The following is a 21,676-nucleotide window of genomic DNA, read 5'->3' as shown; positions in this document are numbered from 1 at the left end:
TTTGGTAGAGCACCTGAACCGGCTCATCCGTATAACCCGGATTGCATCATATATATATATATATATATATATATATATATATATATATATCAAATACTAACACGAGCATACAATGTTATTATTTTTATATTGATCAAATTATATTAAAAAGATCACACAAAATTATTTTTAGCTTAGCAGATTTGATCAAATTATACCTTTTTTTTTTGGGAATGAGTTCAATTAGAAGGAAAGTTTTTTAGGGAAGGTTTTTTCCTTATAAAGCATGAATCAAGTTGAGGTGAATGTTTTTTATGAGGCATATGGAGTAAAGTGTTTTGATGTTATCTAAGTTTGTTATTATGAACGTCATATCTTTTATATAACAAAATAGATATATTTGGTGGAATAACGTTTTTATTTTATTCTACAGATTTTATTTCTTGATATGTAATTGTGTATGGCTGTTGGATCTCGTTTTTCTCGTGCCCAAAACACAGTGAAAGTTTAAAATTTTTTAATTTATTTTGACAATCAAAATATATATGTTTGAGCATTCGTATGATTTTATGAATAAACATTAATAGGGCGTTAGAATTTTATACTTTTGGTGAATTAAATCACTTGGCTCCAACTAATCCGGTATAGACGGATCTAGCTCTTGATGAATCCCTACGAACGATCTTCAAAATCCTTTCTTTATTCTTCTAATCATGTCTACGAATAGAAGGTTTGATCCTCTTCCAAATTGCACTAGAAAATTTGAAAGAAGTTTTAACGTTGGAGATCAAAGTATGAGAGACGGCTCAAACCCTTTTTGGCAAAGGGGTTGGCCGAAATTTGAGATGTGGAGAAGGTGTGTTTTTTGAAAACACAATAGTGGTGGAGACTAGGGTTATGCCATGCTAACTCCTATTTATATTTAAGCAATCACTTAATAATCATAATTAATATTAATGTGCTTGATTAATTAATTGAGCTAGTCCAACTAGTTTAATTAATTAATCAAAGTTCATTAAGAACTTTAATTATTTATTATGTTGGACTTGTACTCCTACAAGCCCATTAAACATACTTCCCACCAATTTTAATTTAATATTTAATAAACTCAACTTTTGAGCTTAATAAATTAAATCGATTATAAATTCAACATTTGAATTTATTGTTTAAATTATAAATTCAACTTCTTGAATTTTATTACCTCCAAAATTTAATATTTAATGAACTCAACTTTTGAGTTTAATAAATTAAATTATCAGATTTTATAAATTCAAATCATTGAATTTATTCTCCCAAAACTTAATTATCATAAATTTAACTCCTTGAATTTACTATATAATATAAATTCAACTCCTTGAATTTATTCTCTCAACGGGAACAAACGATCCAGTGTTTGTGTGACCCTCAATGGTTCAGGGATACAGCTAGCCGTGGGTTCACAACTCCTTGTGATTCAGGACATAATCTTTTATTCGGGCTTACCCTTATTTGCCCCATTCTATGTATCAACAATTGATCATGAGAATGTCAGAAATCATATTTCTGATTAAACCCATCGAACCATGGTAAGAGCGTCTAGTAGCATCGCCCCATGGTTCCGGTTCCCTAGGTATCACTGATAGTGCCTGCAAGAACCAGTCGATTATGATTAGCGTACAGTACGGTCCCTTCATCTCATATATCCCGATCGAATCTGCAACCATTGGTTTATCGAGGGTTGCATATTAATTCGATAACTATGTGATACATATAAATAGTGGCATCGCATGTACTATTGGAGAACTTTTTCTCTAACGTACATCTCATACTCTGGCCAGAGATTCCACGCACTATTATTTCATCAGATCACACAGGATATCCACACCAATAGGTGAGCAGTGAATCCCCGACTACAATGCACTGGCTCCTATATGTGTCGTAACTGTACCCAACATCGCTACCTGATGACTCTCCTGGAGCCGATAAACGAGTCAAAGCACAACCCTAGCAGATAGAACCTCAGTGTTGTCCCGGGTCGTAAGGACTAATGGTGTACAATCATAACCACGGATTGATCTGCTCGATGAATGATAACCACTTGGAAAGTCTGAGGGAGGGTTGTTCGGTATAATCATCATATGACTACCCATCTGCATGTTTGGACATCTCTATGTCCTTACCAAGAAACGCAGTATATCAATCCTCCTCAGTTGGATGGAGAAACAAATTTGTGCCTGCCCAAACACTGCTGCTCCATTTGCATTATCCATGAACAAGAACTCACATATCATATCCAAAATGAAGCCAAGAATCCTAATAATACAAGTGATTGCGCCGCAAATAATTGAGATAGATGATGCAAACTTCAGAGAAGAGGCGCAAAGACTCACCGGGAAACCAGCAGATGATCAAAACACGTGCATGATCGCCAACGAGAGGTCTAGGATGGAAGTAATATCCAACATCAAGTCTGCATGCTGCCACAGAGAATTAAAAGTACTGTAAAAATAGTAACTTATTGCAATAAAACCAAACTTTTGAATGTTTAAAATGGCGAAACCTAATTAACAGACCAATTTATACGACAATTGTGGTAATTTTTCTGGGAAAAAAATAATCGGAAAAACATTATATCACCTGAAAATAAATGAATTATAAGTTAAGATGAAATATTTTTTACTTTTTAAAAATTTGGAAAGAACTTTATTTTATTTGTTTTGAGCTATCTTTGTTTAAATGTGTACACGAATAAGTTAATTTTGTAAGGCTTAGTTTGGCTCGTAGATGAGATGATGAATGATACATAATATAAAGATGATAAACTAATATATTTAGATAAAATAATGGTGCATGACACTAATCTTTTATAGAATTTGAGTCAAGTATTGAACAAAGTAAGGATAAGTAATCAATCAATTTCTTATTCTTAGTACATTATATTCCTAGGTGAACCAATTCTCGGTATAGCTTTTGCCATATTTTAGCATTTCATAAATTTGAGTTCGTTATTATTTTTACATTGAACCTTGTAGCAAGTCTGATTATCTTTATCTTTGTTTATGTCTGTGATTGGAGCAAATTATTATAATGCGCCTCCGTCTAAGATATAGTCGGCATTTTTCACAAATTTTACTAAGTGAAACTCTCATCTTCATATTTATCATTCTTTATCTTAATTCTGAATGTACTTCTAAATATATAGTTAATATAATACTAAAGGTATAATGTTTTTTGTTAAAAACAAATTAGCTTATATGAGGAAGTAAACTATTAGTAAGTAAAAAACTAATATACATTAAAAGATTCTTGATTGTGTACAATTATTATATCAAGATTTATATAAATTGGAGCTATTGGTTGAAGTTGATATGTTTTAACCAAGTCCGCACAATTATTAATTTTTTAAATGCCTAGGTGCATAAAAAGAATGAGTAGGTCTCTTTTGAGACGGTCTCACGAATCTTTTTCTGTGAGACGGGTCAATCCTACCGATATTCACAATAAAATGTAATATTCTTAACATAAAAAAATAATACTTTTTCATGGATGACACAAATAAGATATTTGTCTCACAAAATACGACCCACCCTTGAGACCGTCTCACACAAGTTTTTGCAAAAAAGAATAGAACCCCAAATCAGGCTAATAATATCATTTCGAATTATTATTGACTTAGTTTTGTTTACCTCATTCGATCCAAACATGACCCAACACACAATTAAAGTACTTGTTTAATAGAAACTCAAATAGATTTTACAAGAAAAAAACCCGATAAGGAAATATTGAGTTTGGTGACCGCAAAGGATAACAATGAAAAGTTTTAATCAACATATTAAAATTAATGATTCATGAGTCAAATATATTAATTAGTTTGAAACTTAACATACTTAAAAGTTTTCCTATTTAATTGACACCAATTTAATCGAGAAAAGAGCATAATTCTCACACAAGAAGCAAATAATTACAACCATCATCTCAAGCAAAAAAAAAAAAAAAAATTGAACTTTTTTTTCTAAAATATATACTCTGTTCTCTACTCCAAAACTAATTGTGTGACCCTTAATTAGGGGCAAAAAATCGAGCCTTTGATTTGTACTCGAATTTATCGAATTCGAAGATGTTCAAAGTTTTTTTGGAGCCGTACTCGATCTTAAATTATATTGTTCGATTGTTCATGAGTCATTCGCAACCTTTGATATTATATTAATATAACATAAATATATAATAAATATAATATTTCGAGCAATAATTCGAATGATTAGTAAATATGTTCAAATCTTTTGAGCCGGAGTCGGAGTCGAACGCGAACGAAAAGTTTTAAATTTTTCGAACTTCTAATATTATCTATTTCGAACCGAATTTGAACTTTAAATTTTCAGCATATTCGGTTCAATTCGATTCGTTTAATCGTCTACCTCTAATAATCATGCTTAATGTTACACTCGGACTAGAGACATCAAAATATGCATTCATGCGAGTTTCATTGAAGTTGATGCATCTCCATATTACCATTATTATATATAACAAGCAAAGAAAATCACAACCCTCTCACCAATATAATATAAAGTATTCATTAAAATGGTCCAAGTTTCTACTTTAAAGAAACAAAGCTTTGATACCAAATCCCTTTACTTCTTCTTGCCTGCATCAACAAACCACTTGTCTCCGTAAGGAATGGAATATGGTACAGTAAATCGACACATAACTTAAGGAATGGAATAAATACAACTTGGAAAAAATCCCAAAATAATGATGACATTAATTAAATAACATACATGTCCATCGGGTTATATTATTCATAAGAAAGGAACATTAATTAAATTATAAAATTTTGACCCAAAAACAATCGATTTCGAAAACTTTAGTTTCCACGTTTCGGTTATAATAAATATACAAGTACGTAAACATGAGTTTCAAATGTATAAGTATCTAATTATTATTAAATATATAAATGTGTATGTACTTACATATATATACATTTATACAAGTAGGTCTCTTGTGAGACGGTCTCACGAATTTTTATCTGTGAGGCGAGTCAACCCTACCGATATTCACAATAAAAACTAATACTCTTAGCATAAAAAGTAATATTTTTTCATGGATGACCCAAATAAGAGATATGTCTCACAAAATACGACCCGTGAGACCGGCTCACACAAGTTTTTGTCCATTTATACACACGTGTTTATATAATATGGACTGCAAATATAATTAGAAAATTTAATTCTACCTCTAATTCTAATATGAAAAAGATGTAAAGCATTTAATTTCTAATAAATTAATTTCATCTCGGCATTAATATTATGCATTTATATATTAATTATGTACATGCACCTAATGAAATTATTAAAGGACGTTAAAATAAATAATTTGGAAAGTAAATGTGTACGTTCAAAAATCATTCGATTAATGCACATATTTATTATCTTAATTATGTGTATGCACCTAATAAAATTATTAAAAAACATTAAAATAAACAATTCGGAAGCTAAATGTGTGTTTGAAAATCAGTCAATACAGTAGAACTCGACCACAATAAGTGCAGGAGGATCAAGAATCGATGAGTATTATTAAACAATAATATTTTTTATAAACTAGGAGGAGCAAGGAAAGCAAGAAAATAAACAAATAGAACAATGGATTTGAATCATGTCAACAAAGCAGGTTTATTTATTGAACCAAGTGGGCATTAGAATTTGAAATCCGTCGTCGCGAAAAACCAAAGTACAAAATAGAACTAACTGGCTCTGTGCAGAAGAAACATGTGAGAGAGCGAAAATTGAGATTGAAAATAATCATGTTCAAAATGTAAAAAAGATGTGACATAAAGAGAGAGCATAGGCAGAAAAACTCAAAACTTGCTGCAACAGGCCTTTCCTGAGTAAGCAGCCTTCAAATTTGCATTTGCATCACTAATCAGTTACTGAAAATTAAAACTTGATGGTCCATCAGCATCGATGAATCCTCGTACTGAGACAAGAGGTGGAGAGTTTCTAATTGCCAACATCTCGTGGTCTATGAAGATGACGATGACGGTAATATCGTCATGAAAATGTCTCCTGACCCCGGGATCAAGTTTCTTGATTTCATTATACGGCATCTCCCTAGTCTTAGCAGCCTTTCGCAAAGCTGATACAAGAAGTCTTCGAGCTACACCCTACTAGGCCGTGAAATAATGGGAAGGCAAAAATATTATTGAACGAAAGAAAAGATTAAGATCAAATATCAGAGCGTGTAACATACCGGCCTTGGGTGGTTGTGTACAATCTCAACAGCCTCCTGATTTGTCAAGTGTTCCCAAAGACCATCAGAAGCAAAAATGACAAATTTGTCGTCACGTCGTAAATCTCTTGTAGAAATGGCCGGATCAGCTCTTAGAACTGGACGACGAAGAGGTTCAGGAAGGTGAAATCTTGGAAAAGATGGATCCAGGGCAAACTCTGATCGCTTCAGATAGGCATCGCCAATGGATCTTGAAACCTGGAACAAACATGGATATGTCCTTTCACAAAATCATAAAATGACAAGTGGCAAAAAACTCTGACAATGCCGTAAAGAGAATCAAAGAGTTCATCATATCGGTAAATATATATATATATATAACACAAAATCTTGATTTATGGTTGTCTATAAACTTTCGCATGTAGAACCAAGCAGCAAAATTAACCACCAAAAAAAAAAACCAAAAGCTGCAAAATAGAACCAAGGGATTGAAGGTTATGCGCCAAAGTAATAGCAAATCAAAGCTAAACCATGGGATCAACATGCCTATATACATATAATCGTCTTCAAACTTCAATAGCTCATTCAAAGATCAATAAAATAAATTGAAAACTTCACTCTGCATGAGAGCGCATATGCTCTGTATGAAACTAATTGAAGCCTTGCAGGAAAAAGAAATATTAAACCTGATGCATTGTTTTAACCTTGTTCCCTTACTTCCACTGGTTTAGACAGCCAATTTGAACTCGTCTTCAAAATTAACTTACCATAACACGTCTAAACAAAGCACAAGTAGCAAAGAAGTGACCATATATTGACTATATGCAGCTTGTTTTATATGATGATGTTATTTTGATAACCAAGTAGTGTGTACATCATGATAATTTTCAATCAAGATTCTGTAATATTTGAACGGATGGGAATATTTCAATTTAAATCCAAATGTCAGTCCATATGTTTCACACGTTGTAGTATAGTAAAATAATATTTCGTTATGAGTGAGCCTCGAACAACATGAAGAAAACAAGAGATGCATAACCCGTAGACTACCAAACACTTCTTCATAGGTAATGGGTGGTAAACCTGTATAATGCCTTTGACGCGCCAAACACCTTGCTTTAAAACTAGGATTTGCGGATCTTCTGGATGTAAAGTTCTAAGTTCTTTTCTAACTTCCTCCATACTAGCATTATGATCTCTTGTCAGCTGCTCAGCAACAATTTTGTTTGATCTGTCTAAGTAACCCATTACAGCTCTCGAATCTCCCAGATTAGCGATAAATAATGTACTGTTCCAGATAACTCCAACTAGACAACAAGAACCGATTGCAGCAATTCCCGGTTTGATTGCATAAGCTCTTCTGACAAAAGTTAGAAAACCATTCTCTGTTTCAGAATATGCATTCCTAATAACATCTTCAGAAATTTTACCGTTTTCTCGAGCAAGTCCTGTAAATAGAAAGGGTCATTCCAAGCATTTGCTAACTCCATTCACAAACTTGTAGAGAAAAATGTAACATATATCAACTTGCACCTCAAGAAAATTCCTATTTGTGTAATAATACTTGCTTTATCCAGAGATAGAAATATAAACACACACACACACAAAAAAAAAACAAAAAAAAGGTTGTCTTTTGATGCAAGTTAATCAAATTAGTAACTAAACTTAAAAACATTTGTTGCTTCCATATGAATAACTCGACTTTAAGCCCAAGTACTCGACACATTAGAAACTTTTATAAGAGAAAATTCAGGTGGCAGCTCAAGGCAAAGACTTAAACATTTCACCATATACATAAAATTATGATTTCTGTCTCTTTACACAAGTTTTGGTTCTGACAGTAACTTAAAGTAATTATAGAAAAGTAAAAGGGAATGAAGCCTCACTAAGTAGATGATAAAAGATGTGATCACAAACGTATCTTGAAGCCTCAGGTCCACCATGGCCATCATACACGCCAACAAAGGTGGCATTTTGGCCTGTCTCTACCTGGCTCTGATCCTCGATAACTTCATTAGCCTGAACCATTGCAATTGAGAACTCACCATGCGAATGCCTTTCGAGATCTCTAGACCAAAGAAGTGTGTCATCTGCACCTCCCAAATCCTCATCATCGTCCTTGCTCATACGGGCATATCGACTGAATGGGCGCAGACATGTGGATACTGTTGTTCCCAACCAAGAACACATCCCTCATTTCCCTCCGATTCAGTGCAATCAAAGATTCTGATGTTGAGGCAGGGAACTAATCCAAACCAAAATTAACAATTGCACCACACTACATAGAATGACGTAGTAAGACAACAAGCCTGACAAACAAGAGTACTTGTATACAAGCAAGATTTTAATTTTAAACAGTCAGCAGAGAACTATTCCACCCAACTCTAAAAGGTAAGACAATATGAATAAAATGAAATCCAAGAACAGGATGTTCTAGAATCAAGAGGCAACAGTTAATGTTTTAGAATAGGACACGAAGGGCAAGTAATTCAAGGAATCCAAAATAGAACTATATATCTGAAATTGTATCACAAAGAAAAAAATGTTTAAAAAAGTTATTAAGGTTTGGACAAAGAGGTAAACAAAGAAATACTCCTCCTTATTACACAACAAAATTGTAAAAAAAAAAAATACAATCAGTATATTGATCTAGTGAGGGTTGACATTTGGCTGATGTGATAAAACCCCACAACTCCAATTTCAAGGCTGTTTTAATATTACAGTGAAACCAGAAGAGGAAAAAAAACAAGAACTGTGATCATATAACAAAAATCAAACTTAGATTCAAAACTGAAATACGCATAGTACTGATTGTATTAGTTAAATACAAAGGAACTCGACAAAGACTTGCACACTTCTATTCAAGATGGCACAGTGATTTGAAAGAAAATAAAAGTGGAAAATTAATAAAAACAACTAACCAATATTCTAACTCAAATCGCGATAACAACAAACTGAAAAAAGATAAAAAGAACCGATCAATGCAGACTACTGCCGAGAAAATTTTGAGTTTTATCAAATTTCACAAGAGTTTTTTTTATTTATAGACTCAGTTAACAATATGTGATGGGGGCGGAAGAAGAAAACCGTACGAGGATTCAATCAGTGACTAACAAAGGAAAAAAAAAAGGATTTAATTAATGTAAAAAAAAAGTGGAGATCTTGAACCAATCTTACATGGGATTGATCAGAAGCTTGCAAAAACAAGTCGAATCTTGCCTGAAATGGCTCAGAAAGAAAATGGATCTGGCTAAATTGTAAGTGGGATTGGGGTTCTGTGAGGTAAAATATGCTTAAATCTTGGAATGTATAAACGAATCTTCTTTCTTTTTCCCGGAGATAAATTTTTATGTGAATATTCCGTAGAGAGAAGATGTAGCAGAGACTGCCGTGGAAGAGAGGAAAGCTGAAGTCCACGATCAGAGCAATTTACTGCACACTATATTAACATTTAATTACTATATGTCATAATTATATAATTATAATATGATAAATTAGCCGAATTTTTTTAAAATGAAAACGTTGCATAGAATTAATTTGATAAGCTCCAACTTACAAGATTAATGAATCTAGCCATTCAAGATTCGAAAAGAGAAACAAAGTTTTGCGGCCTAAAAGATGTACCGCAACATTGGCCGCACATGATGAAGAGAAGTGAAAGTAGCAAGCTCTAACATAGATCGAATTTCCAATGACGAGGCTCCAATTGGACCAAATGTCACGTCCCAGGGACGGGGTTGGTCGACACCGGTGTTGCTCTCAAATTTACATTCGAAAACAACGTGCCTAAGAAGTACAAAATTTAGAAATCAGTCTGTTTATTCATAATACTGAATATTTCATTGTCTGATACAGACTCAAATAACTAATGTTTTACATCGGAAATATAAAAACCAGACATAACAACGTCTTAACAGATGCAGCGGAAAAACATAAATTAGAACTGAGAGACAACAGTCTTCTTCACCAGCCCCAAAACTGATTCTGCTCTTTTGCTTCTAACATTTATTCATTGTTCTTATCTGAGATGGGTTTGGTGGATGAGTGATATGGTCGTCACTCAATAAACGGGGGTGGGCATAACTCACAGTTTTCAAAATCATTTTCAACAGAAACAATAATACAAATAATATACAAAAACTCTTACTTTCAGAACAGGAATCGGTATTCAGGAATAACATGTTTCAGAAAAGAAATCAGAACTTAAAATTTAGCAAGCAAGCAAGCACTGAGCACGTTTGTGAATTTCATGGCTATACTGATATCAGTCTCATATATGTTCTCTCTTCTAAGGGGTGAGGCCAGTAATCAGTAATCAGAATTCAGTAATGTTCAGAATATATATTTCTACCATTAGTTCACTAGGTTTCAGTGCTTCAAAAATCAGAGATAAAAAATACATATACTTTACTTCAAAATAGAAATTATCAAACTGATTTCAAGATATTTATACATAAGTCCACTTACAGTAATTTGCTAGAAAGTTTCGGTTGAAGTCTGGAATCCGCTTGATCTCGCTACTGGATTTTTCTGCTCGAAAATGGCACTCTCTTAGCTCGAATTTCAAGTGATAAATCAAGATTTGTGTAACACCAATTCAGAGATTTGAGGGTTTTATTTATAGGCAAAAATTCTGACTGTTAGCCTCCCACTTAATGGCCATAATATGCCATTATGTGTCATTAACAGCCTTTATTCCATGTTAAATGCTTCAGTTACAAGTCATAAGCAGAATTAGTAGCTGTCTGCTGCAATCTCGCGCTACTGAACTCTTCTGCTGTTGGATTCTATCTGCTTGAAAAAATGACAGCTTCTGAAATATTAGTTGCTGCTGGAATTGTTAGCTTCTGCTAAAACTAATTACTGTTTTCCCAGCTCACCCCGATATTCATGATGTTACTTCCATACTCACTGGGGGGCTCATTACTGTTTTCCCAGCTCACTCTGCGGCTGTCCGCAGCAAATCTAACAACATTTTATTCAGTACTACACAAATTGGCGATTCGTAATTGGACTCCATCCACAAATTCAACAATTGTGACCAAACAACAGGCGATGGTTCTTCACACCATGAGACATGTGGAATTTTCAACTTTGGGAAGTTAGTCTTAAGACTGTACTTCAATATGCTGTCGGAGGCCTCAAGGCCTAGAAGCTCCAGTTTCCGTCACTCATATATGGACTGCTAGTTTCTCAAGGATTTGTACGAGACGTTGATGAACAGCTCTCGGATACCAGTGACATGTTTCGGATTGCTCCTGCATTCTTCAAAGGCAATCGAAAGTTGACATTCCCTAGTCTGAGCATCGCCCTGCCGCACCAGTCTCTGACATATCCCAAGGTTTCCATGCCACTCCACCGTTCGATGGATTTTTGAAGCTCACTACGGGGGAAATCCAAGCTCAAATTGATCATGCCCTTACCAAGATCACTCAGGCCAAGGCTGACATCGCATATTATGAGGATCTTGTGGCCAACTATATGCTACTTTTGGATGTAGGTGTCTTTTCTGGCCAAAAAAGAGGAGATGATGAAGATCAAACTAGAGCTGCTGCTGGGCCATCAGGAACCAAGAATGGTGAAGACGAAGATGATGAAGAGGAGGATGAGGATGGGAATTGAAAGTGTTGTGTTAAAAGTGGTTCGTTGATTTTCGATGTTTCTATTATATTTGTTGGTTAATTTTTTTAGGTCTTTGTTCTGTTTCTGTTTCCTATATTTCCCTGAAATGTGGTTGTTGCGCTAATCTAATGAATTTTTTTTTCATGCAAATGTTGTCTCAAGTGTTGCCAACAACTCTTAACAACACACGTGATAATTTTTTTTTATTCAGGGGGAGAAAAATTCCTGAATTCAAGGGGAGATGACTTGAGCTAACAAGGATAAATAAGTTTGATCTTATTTTGTCCAGAAAGACAAAAAAGGGGAGATTGAAGGGAAATATTATTTTCCAAGTTAATTGATATAATTTCTTGGTTTAAATGATTTTCCTAATATTATCTTTTCCTTGTTGATTTGATTGTGTATAATATTTAATGAGATTTTGTCTTTCTAGATAATGTGATAAATATGATAAGCTCTCTTTTAATATGATATTTATGATATGATATCTTATTCCTAATAGAATTCTTGTTTACCATATCTTGTAGATTTTCATGAGAGATAAGGCGAATTATAAATAAAAGAAGGACATCAATGCGGCTCTTCTTCTCGATCGATCATACACTCACTTTCGCTCATCGTTGGATTTCAGAGAAAAATATTCAAAACATTGCTGCTGATTAGAAGAGTGTCATTGCACGTGTTGTCGTGATTGTTGAAAATATCTTCAGACAACATCCGTGACGAAGTTCGCTGAAGATCATGTTTCGTTGATCTGCTTTTGGCATCACGATTTTGCTTTCTTAATTACGTTTTAGTATTCTTGGTTGTTTTATAAAGCTATTTATTTTCTCAACGTGTTGAGGAAATTGATTTGCGTTAAAATCACTAGTGATAGATTTTCGTGTAAACTATTGGTTTTCTAGTGATTAATATTTTGCCCTGAGCCACCGCACAAGTATACTTGTGCATATTTAATCGTGTCCATCGTATTTATTTAAATTCAATTTGTGTTACAAAATTTAATATTCCGCTGCATGTTGTCTTAAATGTTGTAACATTTGACACAACACTTAATTCTGATAAAACACAAATTTATAATTTACATACATCCGTCAAACAATAATCCTTACAATTCGTAATGTGTTATATGCCACGTAGTTTGATACCATGATCTACGCAATTAAGGATCAATATATATAGATAAGTTTGATTATAAGTAATCAAATAATTTAATTTTATTTGTTTTAATGGATTTTCCATTTCCAGTTAAAATTATAGAGCTATATATCTGAAATAAACTGAGCCATAAAAATTTTAATTTTTTTAATAGTTCATGCATTTGAATTTTGATGGGAAAATTACATCGATATCTCTGTAAAAATTCAAAAAAACATAAAAAAAAACTCAATATGTAAAATTACTTTCATTTAAAATCCCGTGTTTTTAAAAATCAGGCATAAAATATTTTAACAATGGTGCAAATGTATTTATTTTTTCAGCACGGTAGTTAAATGTGTTTGATTTTAAACAATTGAGGATTTCTTAAATAGCTTATTAATATTTTTTCGGAGTTTTATGGTTTTTAAGCTTTTCATTAGGGGCTTGTGCTGTTACCCCGAAATATGATGTCTCCCAAGAACTCATCCTCCCCTAGTTTTTCATCTGACTCCTCTGCTAGACGTAAAACATGTCGAAGATAACTAAGACGGGTTTATTGAGTAGCTCTCATTAGATCTCAGTTTTTGATCGAACGATGACTCCAAGCTCGATTCCATCAGTACTCATTATTCAAGCTTAAAATCGATTGATCAAGTTCAAAAAAAATTTGGTCGCATCAGTTGGCTTCGAGGCATGTTCCCATTTTCTATAAAATTAGTTTGTCAAGATACATACATCATGCGCAAATGTTTTAACATTTAAAGTTTCTTTAAATTATAAATGTCACAATTTGGATACCAAGTAGCTCGATCATCACTCGTATTTTAAGACAAACGAAGCAAACTCGACTCCATCGACTAATTAAGTCAAACTTATGCACAATAATTGTATTTTCATTTTTAAAATGGAATTAATTAGTGGTAAATACTAATTAATAGAAGATATAATTTGAATTGATAAATTATTTTGTCGCCAAAAATAATTTAGAAAATATGGCTATATATATATATATATTAATTAAACTTGAGTTTTGTCAATTAAGATTGCACGTGCGACACCTAATTAGTACAATAATCTAGTATTTGTCAACTGAAAGAAAACACTTAATTAAATTCGAGTTTAATGAAATGAAGATTTACGTGCCAAGTATATATGCATTATGTATACTAGGTTACCTCCCTAATTAATTAGGGGCATAGAATTCAGCACGACTTAATATATATATATATATATATATATATATATATATATATATATGCATTATGTATACTAGGTTACCTCCCTAATCAATTCCCTCAAGAACGATTCTTCCCTTTCGCAGAAAATTAGCCAATCCTTGTTTCAACTTATTTTGTTAATATTTTTCATCATTAAAAATAAATAAATAAATTGTGAGTTTTTTAAAAATCCAAGTAAACACATACTACTCGTGACAATATTTATTTTGATCAACATCTCGTGCATCGTCTCATTATCCCAAAATTTGTGTTAAAAAATATTGAACATATCCCATTATTAAAAGCTTCGATTGCTTCGCCTAGTTGGCATGCACAAGTCTTTGATAATTGAAATTTTTTGGATAACTACATATACTATATAAATTATTTATATTTTTAGATTTACATAAAATATTTAAGCATATGGAAAATAATGGGAGAAATAGTCATTTTAGTACTGCAGGTTTTTCATAAATTCTATTTTCGTCCTCAAATATGTCAAAGTTAGGTTTTAGTCATATAACCTTTTTTTTTGCTAGACCAGCACTATTACACTGAAGGCCTGACATGACATTGAAACTTGAATGTGTCAATAATTTTTCCGTGTCACATCAACATTTCTCGATTACATGTTAGCACTCCAACGAAATAGGACTAAAAACCAACAAAAAAAAAAATTTAAGTTTCCGGATTAAAATCCAACTTTGACAAAAGTTATATGATGGAAATAAAAAAAACATGAAATTACACACATCACAAATATATAAGTTTTGTTTGAATACAATTAATACATGTTGCGGGCGGCATCTAGATCGGTGACGAAAGATGGGTGGGCGGCGGATGAAGTCAAGAGTGAAGAATAGAGAAGTGAGAACGAGAAAGCCAATGCGTTTAGAATTAGATTAGAAATAGAGTTGATTTTAAAATTAAAAATTTAAATATATATAAAAATTGATAAATAATAAAAATTTATTAAATAATAATCTTTATTATATCGGTTAACCGATTTCAAAATTTTGAAAACCGTAACCGAACCGAATTAATCGATATAACCGAATTTTTTTAATTTGAAAACTGAATTTCCGAAATAACTTAACCGAATTTCCGAATTAGCTCGGTTCGGTCGGTTAATTCGGTTTAACCGAAATCTTGCTCACTCCTACTCCGAGTAACTAAATTTTGGTGTCATAATCTGTTTTAATAATTATATATATTAATAAAGTGTTAAAATATTATTATAAACCACATGTAGTTTAGTGAACATAGTTTTTGTTTCTTATGCATAGGTTATATGTTCAATTCCTACTTGTCTTTATTTTATTCTTTTCTTTTTTCTATTTTTTTTAAATTTTTATATCAAAATTTCAGTGTAGTCCATCACTATTTCTTATAATTATATTTTGATCCTCATTTATATAAATCAGATGAATTATAAAAAATATTATACAAACACGCAATGCGTGCGTCAATGCACTATAGTAACTTGCTTGCGTCGGTGCAATAATATTTAGAATAGCAGGTGGGACTTTCTTAGTCGTTCCTTTCCCGACTTGTCTCTTATTCAATCAAAATTTAAGAGCAAGAAACAGATTCGTCTCCATCAGCCCCTTCGACTCGCTCACTTATAATAGAATCACATGCAACGAGGTTCATGTAGAAATTCTGTTTACATGTAAAAATAAATGAAACGATCCAAAAATCGAATGAAAAAGTGCAACAAAAGCGCAAAAGTTGATAAAATTTAACGTGAAATGTCGTTGATTAAACTTTAATTATTGCCCTGTCCCTACACACATATACATGTGTGTGTATATATATATATGTTTGGTTTATGTTATACCGAGAATGTTACTCGTTGTATATTTATTATGTAAGATGTTCATGCAATCATCTAAATTCAATACAAAAACATATGAAGCACCTAACATCTTGTGTAATATATATATATATATATATATATATTCTATATATATTCTATATATGCAGTCCCTTTCACATTATTGAGAGTATGTGCCATAGACAACTACGCTAACATATCTCGATATATTCCTCGAAAACAAAGTGGGGGTAAATACAGCAATTATATATAGTTTTTCCAGAAAATCCAAAATTTTCCAAAAAAACTAATATGCGACATTCCGTCTCTCTCGAATTTATATGCATGCCAAAATTGTTAGATATGTGTTCAACAAGCCAACTTGTGATTAGTTTTATTAAATTATTCTATAGATTTTACGTATTTTGAAACGTTGATCATGACTTAGTACTCGAGCAAAATGAAGCCCAGATCGATACGCGGGCTAAAAAATTATTGAAGCCAGAAAATTATGCAACTCGCAAACATTGGCAGAGCCATGAATCCGATTCTATCTAGGCTAGAATTTTAAACTCTAAAATCTTTTAAAATTTTAAATTGATCTACCCGTGCTAATATCAAATTTATCCAAAGTTATACAAAAAATTACATATAAATTTTTTCAAAAAAAATTAGACCACCCGAGCTTTGAAAAGTACTGTGGCTCCTCCCCTGCTCGCAAAGAGATTGAGAAACTTTGAGACTTACAACCAAGAGGATGATATTCTAGCAACACAAGAAATAATCTCATCGATTTATTATTGGTGCTGGCATGGTTTCTAGAACTAATTGGTCTGGATCTGATTCACGATGCTCTTATCCGCCTGGAAAGCTTCGGCAAGAACATCAGAACTAATATCCGTATTTGCAATAGTGATCACTCTAAGATTCTGACTGCTCGATGCTGCTCTCGCAAACATCAACTGTTGCCGGGTTTTTGCATGGTAAACCATTCACCGTGCTGAAAAAATATAAGCTCAACAGCTAAGAAAAATTTATAAATTAGAAGCATTAATATTTCTTAAATCAGTAGCTGCTAACATGATGCACGGACACGGATCCTCTGCTGTGTAGAGGACAACAGCACTGTTGTTCTATTTTTTATTTTTATTTTTTAATTAGGCTTGGTTTCAATTAGGCTTGTAAAACACAAACCAAATTATATTACTATTAAAATTTAAAAAATAAAAAAATTTCAATGATAAATAATTGAGTAACTTTACTTGAAAAATTAAACTAGAAAATTTTAATTAAAGCATACATTTTTATTATATATATATTAAATTATAATTGAATTTATGTTATAGGAAATAATGTATATAATTTATTTTTATTAAGTTAAACTAATTATTTTAAAATTAGATATTATTATATTAGTAATAATATTTTTACTTGTTAACAAATTTTTCATATCACGAAAAAAAAATTATACTCCGACCTTAAAAAATGTTTACTCGTTTAAAAAATTTTCATACTTGTTAGCTTAAAATTTTTACACACCAAATAAATTTTAAATATCAAATTCAAGAAATAAATGCGTAATATTAGGAGTCGTTCTATTAATATTTTCAATAAGAAGATGTATTTAGAAAATACACTTTCATGAACCTTGTGAAATTATTTTAATAAGTATAAAGAAAACATATTTACTCAATGACATAAATATTTTCCTCAGGAAAACAATATTGAAACCAAGCCCAATTGAAACCAAAAAAAATAAAAAATAAAAATTGAACAGTACAAAGTGATGTTGTCCTCTGCTGTCCGTGTCCCATGATGCACTGCCTAGTCCTAAAATGGTGAAAATTATGGATAATTCACTTAATTACTTGGCATTATTGGGTTTGCAACGCAGAAATCTTGGAACGGGCGAGGCTCAAATGCAAAGACAATACAGCAGAAACTAAGAGATATTATACTAAACAAGAGCACAAATTAATTTTGCCATTTTCAACCTGTAAATTTGAGGGAATTACAAATTAGATTGTAATTTGTAATGAACATGAAGCTAATGAGGGACTTAAATATATAGAACTATATATATATATATATATATGTTCATGCAGTAATCTAATCATTGTAGGATATGTCAGCACATACTGTCCCCATGCAACCACCAATCATCATATTATATAATATATTTATAAGATGCTGCATGATTTTTTTCGTCCTACGAGGATTTTTTCGTTATAATTTTATGATATCGTGATGACCATGTGGTTAAATGATTGTTTTAGTTGTATTCTTGAGATTGTGGCTCTTTCTGTTGGATTGGATATGCGGTGCTACCGTCGAAAGGAATCAAGACTAAGGGGAAAATGTAAATTTGTTTACTAACTTGTCCAATTTAGAGTTTAGAGTCATCTAGTTTTCAAATTTTGATACACTAATTATTTTATTATTATTTTAGTCTCACTAATGATATGTCGTCGGACAAGTTAATATTTTCCGAGTTAATGTCAACACTACAATGAAATATGGCTTAAAAAAATTTAAAGTTCTCGTATTGAAACTACACATTGAAAATTTAGTTGAGCAAAACTCAAATAAGAAAAGTTAGTGAAATAGAAAAGTATTTTTCCAATTAATAATATTGATCTTGACTTGTGAAACAGAACCTCCAATTCCCGCATCTGATCCATTTGAAAAAGCATGGATTTAAGATAGCAAATAATGGCTTCTCCCTTACTAACTTAAATTGTTAGAAAAAAGTAATCACGCTTTTGTCTTGTGTGTTGGTTCATCCGTTTATGGGTTTTAAGTTCAGAATCTGATGAGATTTGAAAAGTGTTGGATGGATAAATTAGACTATATTGTTATTTTCATAATAATTCTCATTTGATTTAGAAGTACAATCCCGTTCTTGGAATTTATTTTTATTACTCAATAGTTTATTTAGGTCAAAATTAAATTATTAGAGTTTAATTGACTTGCGTCCTGTAGTGGTACAAATAAGAACTCGACTGGATTATAAAAACTATAATTTATTTGAATTGTAGTGGAACAGAAACTCAATTAGTCTTACGTTGTTACACATATAGGACGTGGCAAGGCCGGTAGATATAGCATATATCAATTATTCGGTTTAGTTAAAAATTCGAACCAGATTGTATTTTATCGGTTGAACAAAATTTAAAACAAAACAAAACATGAATGTTTTATTACCAATCCATGAGTTTAGGATTTGTTTGGTTTAGATAACTAATTTTAACTTTTGGAGTAGGTCTTGTCATGTTCCGAAACCAAGACATATCATCGGCGTTGTTTAACAATTTAAAATCGCGAAATAGCACGCCATGTAGTATATAAAATAGCCAAAAATCATTCTATTACATAAATAATGACTGTTTTTATAGTGTAAAACACAAATGAGGAAGCGATGACGTAAAAGAAAATAAAACTAAAATAGATACTTGAAACTTCATGTTTCGAACTTGATCATCAACCTCAAAACATGTGTTATTCATCTGCTTCCAATTGAACTTCGCCCTTATCTGGGGAGGGAAGTAAGGGGAGGTGCGTAAGTGAGCGATGTCATATATCAGTTATTGTAACTCACCGCATCAAGTCCTTATCTTATCTTTTCATGTTTCGGAAATTTCCTTACTACTTTTAATTTGAATCCTAAAAGTGCATTTTTTCGAGATTTCATAGCATGACAAAGAATTCATGTAGAAGGAAACATATCTGGATCAAAGAGCATGAATCGGGTAATATATGATTGAATTTTCAAAAACAGGAACATATTCATTTTAAAGCATATATATAAGGCCACTTACCATTCTTGAAGAAATAATTAAACATGGAAAAATGCTTGCTGGAATGCTCATACATAAGGATTTTTTTTTTTTTTTTTGCAGCCGAAACATGGCTCGAATAAGGTGTTGCTTATGCTCGAAAAAAATGCTACTTGGCTCGAGTCTTGGACAGATTTTTGATCAACTTTGGACAGAGTTTTGCTTGAAATTGAGTATAACAAAGCTCGAAATTTTTGCTGCCAAGGGGGCTCCGAATTTGGGATGTTTGTGCTTTGTTTTGTGTGATTTCAATTTATCTTTGGCCATTATTTATAGGCTGTAAATAACCAGCTGAAAGGTCCTCCATTCAGGGTTATTTACTCCATTTGAATACCATTATTCCTCATTCATTGTGCTATGTACAACTCATCCCAAATCAGCTGAATGTGACTCTTTGAATTTTCGAAAATATGTTGCATTTTATGGCTCATTTATGTTGTTTTTGTTGCTGCTGAATGTTGGGTTGAATCGTCATTTATTAGGTATTAAAACATATCCATTCCCTTGTCCAAAATATAACAAATGAGGAGTTTTGTGGCTAAATATGATTCAAACGTGTAGTGTAAATGAGTTATTACAAAAGAGTGAATGTGAGGTCAAAAACACTTAATTTTTAGAATTAAAGCTTAATTGCTCACGAATTGTGTTGATTATAATTATGCTGGAATTGAGTTCAAAATTTTGAATTCTAGGCTTGGTACAAAGCTGATAATGGGTCTTCACAGATCTCTCTTATGAGATGGTCTCACGGATTTTTATTCGTGAGACAGATTAACACTACTCAAATTTACAATAAAAAATAATAATTTTGACATAAAACTAATATTTTTTTATGGGTGACTCAAATAGAATATATATCTCATAAAATTGACCTGTAAAACCATCTCACAGGAGTTTTTGTATAATTTTAAAATTTCATAGTAAATTAGTGCACGAGATATTATAAATTGAAAAAAGTAGCAAGCAACATAAAAATTGAGTGAACATTTAATTTGGTCGTGTACTAGAATGATTATAAGTAAAACTCATACATTAAAATATAAAAAAATATGCATGTTATTTTATAGCTTATTAAAAAAACATAAACTTTTAGGGTTGTCATTATATATATTTGTGCTAAAATATGCTGTAAATAAATTTTCAATGTAACTAAAAGGTTACAAAGCTTACTAACAATAAAATAATACAAACTAAAAACCAAATAAAATATTTTTATATATAAAAAAACAAACTAAATCAACAAAACTTATTACATAATTTATTATATTAATGTATTTGTTGATTTGGACCCGTTTGATTTGCTTCTTTTTTTTTTCCTAAAACTTGAACCAAAAAATTTTTTACGGTTTGGTTGATTTTAAAACAAATTTAAATCTTGATTGTCTGGAAATTGAACCAAAACACATGCAATTTGATTTGATTTTACAATTTAGCTCGGTTTGTTTCTTTTTCTAACACATATACATAGGAGCTTTTGTTGAGAAAAACTCTGTAAATAAATGTTTTAATAAAACTCTAAAGCTATAATAACTATATTACAAATATAGCTTACTACTCACAAGTCTAGTAACGAGAGAAAACAACAGGTAATGCTTGAGAGTTTGAAGAGTAGATACACATTCAAACTTCAATCGTTAAAGCACAATTTAAGGATAATTAATTTATGATTCCTTATGTAGGTAATACTTAGTTGATCCGTCTTAGATACGTAATCAAGATCCTTTTATGATAGGGATAAATCATCCGGTACATTTGGTGTTTCAAACTGTAATACACTTTGCTCAAACAATCTTCGTTTGCACAAATTATTAAAAATTAAACGCATTAAATACTATGTATGAACAAAATACAATTAATCATTGATA

The 21,676-nt window shown here is 31.8% G+C and overlaps 1 protein-coding gene across 1 annotated transcript; it reads right to left on the bottom strand.

Moving 5' to 3' along the window:
• Positions 1-5,605: 5,605 nt before the first annotated feature.
• On the bottom strand, positions 5,606-8,370 carry LOC142547149 (putative protein phosphatase 2C 43). Its single transcript, XM_075655270.1, has 4 exons — positions 8,067-8,370; positions 7,264-7,628; positions 6,202-6,438; positions 5,606-6,115 (listed from the first exon to the last, which is right to left on the bottom strand). Exons 1-4 carry the CDS (start codon positions 8,368-8,370, stop codon positions 5,879-5,881), a joined length of 1,143 nt encoding a protein of 380 aa, XP_075511385.1. The 3' UTR covers positions 5,606-5,878.
• Positions 8,371-21,676: the final 13,306 nt, after the last annotated feature.

This window comes from Primulina tabacum, chromosome 5 (assembly GCF_025594145.1).
Source record: "Primulina tabacum isolate GXHZ01 chromosome 5, ASM2559414v2, whole genome shotgun sequence".
Classification (NCBI taxonomy): domain Eukaryota; kingdom Viridiplantae; phylum Streptophyta; class Magnoliopsida; order Lamiales; family Gesneriaceae; genus Primulina; species Primulina tabacum.
This window is presented reverse-complemented; position numbering and strand designations above follow the sequence as displayed.

Coding starts and splice junctions, on each gene's coding strand:
- LOC142547149 (XM_075655270.1), bottom strand. CDS start 8,370: ATGTGTTCTTGGTTGGGAACAACAGTATCCACATGTCTGCGCCCATTC. Junction 7,629..8,066: donor CATCTTTTATCATCTACTTA/GTGAGGCTTCAT, acceptor TTCTATTTACAG/GACTTGCTCGAGAAAACGGT. Junction 6,116..6,201: donor TACACAACCACCCAAGGCCG/GTATGTTACACG, acceptor ACGGCCTAGTAG/GGTGTAGCTCGAAGACTTCT.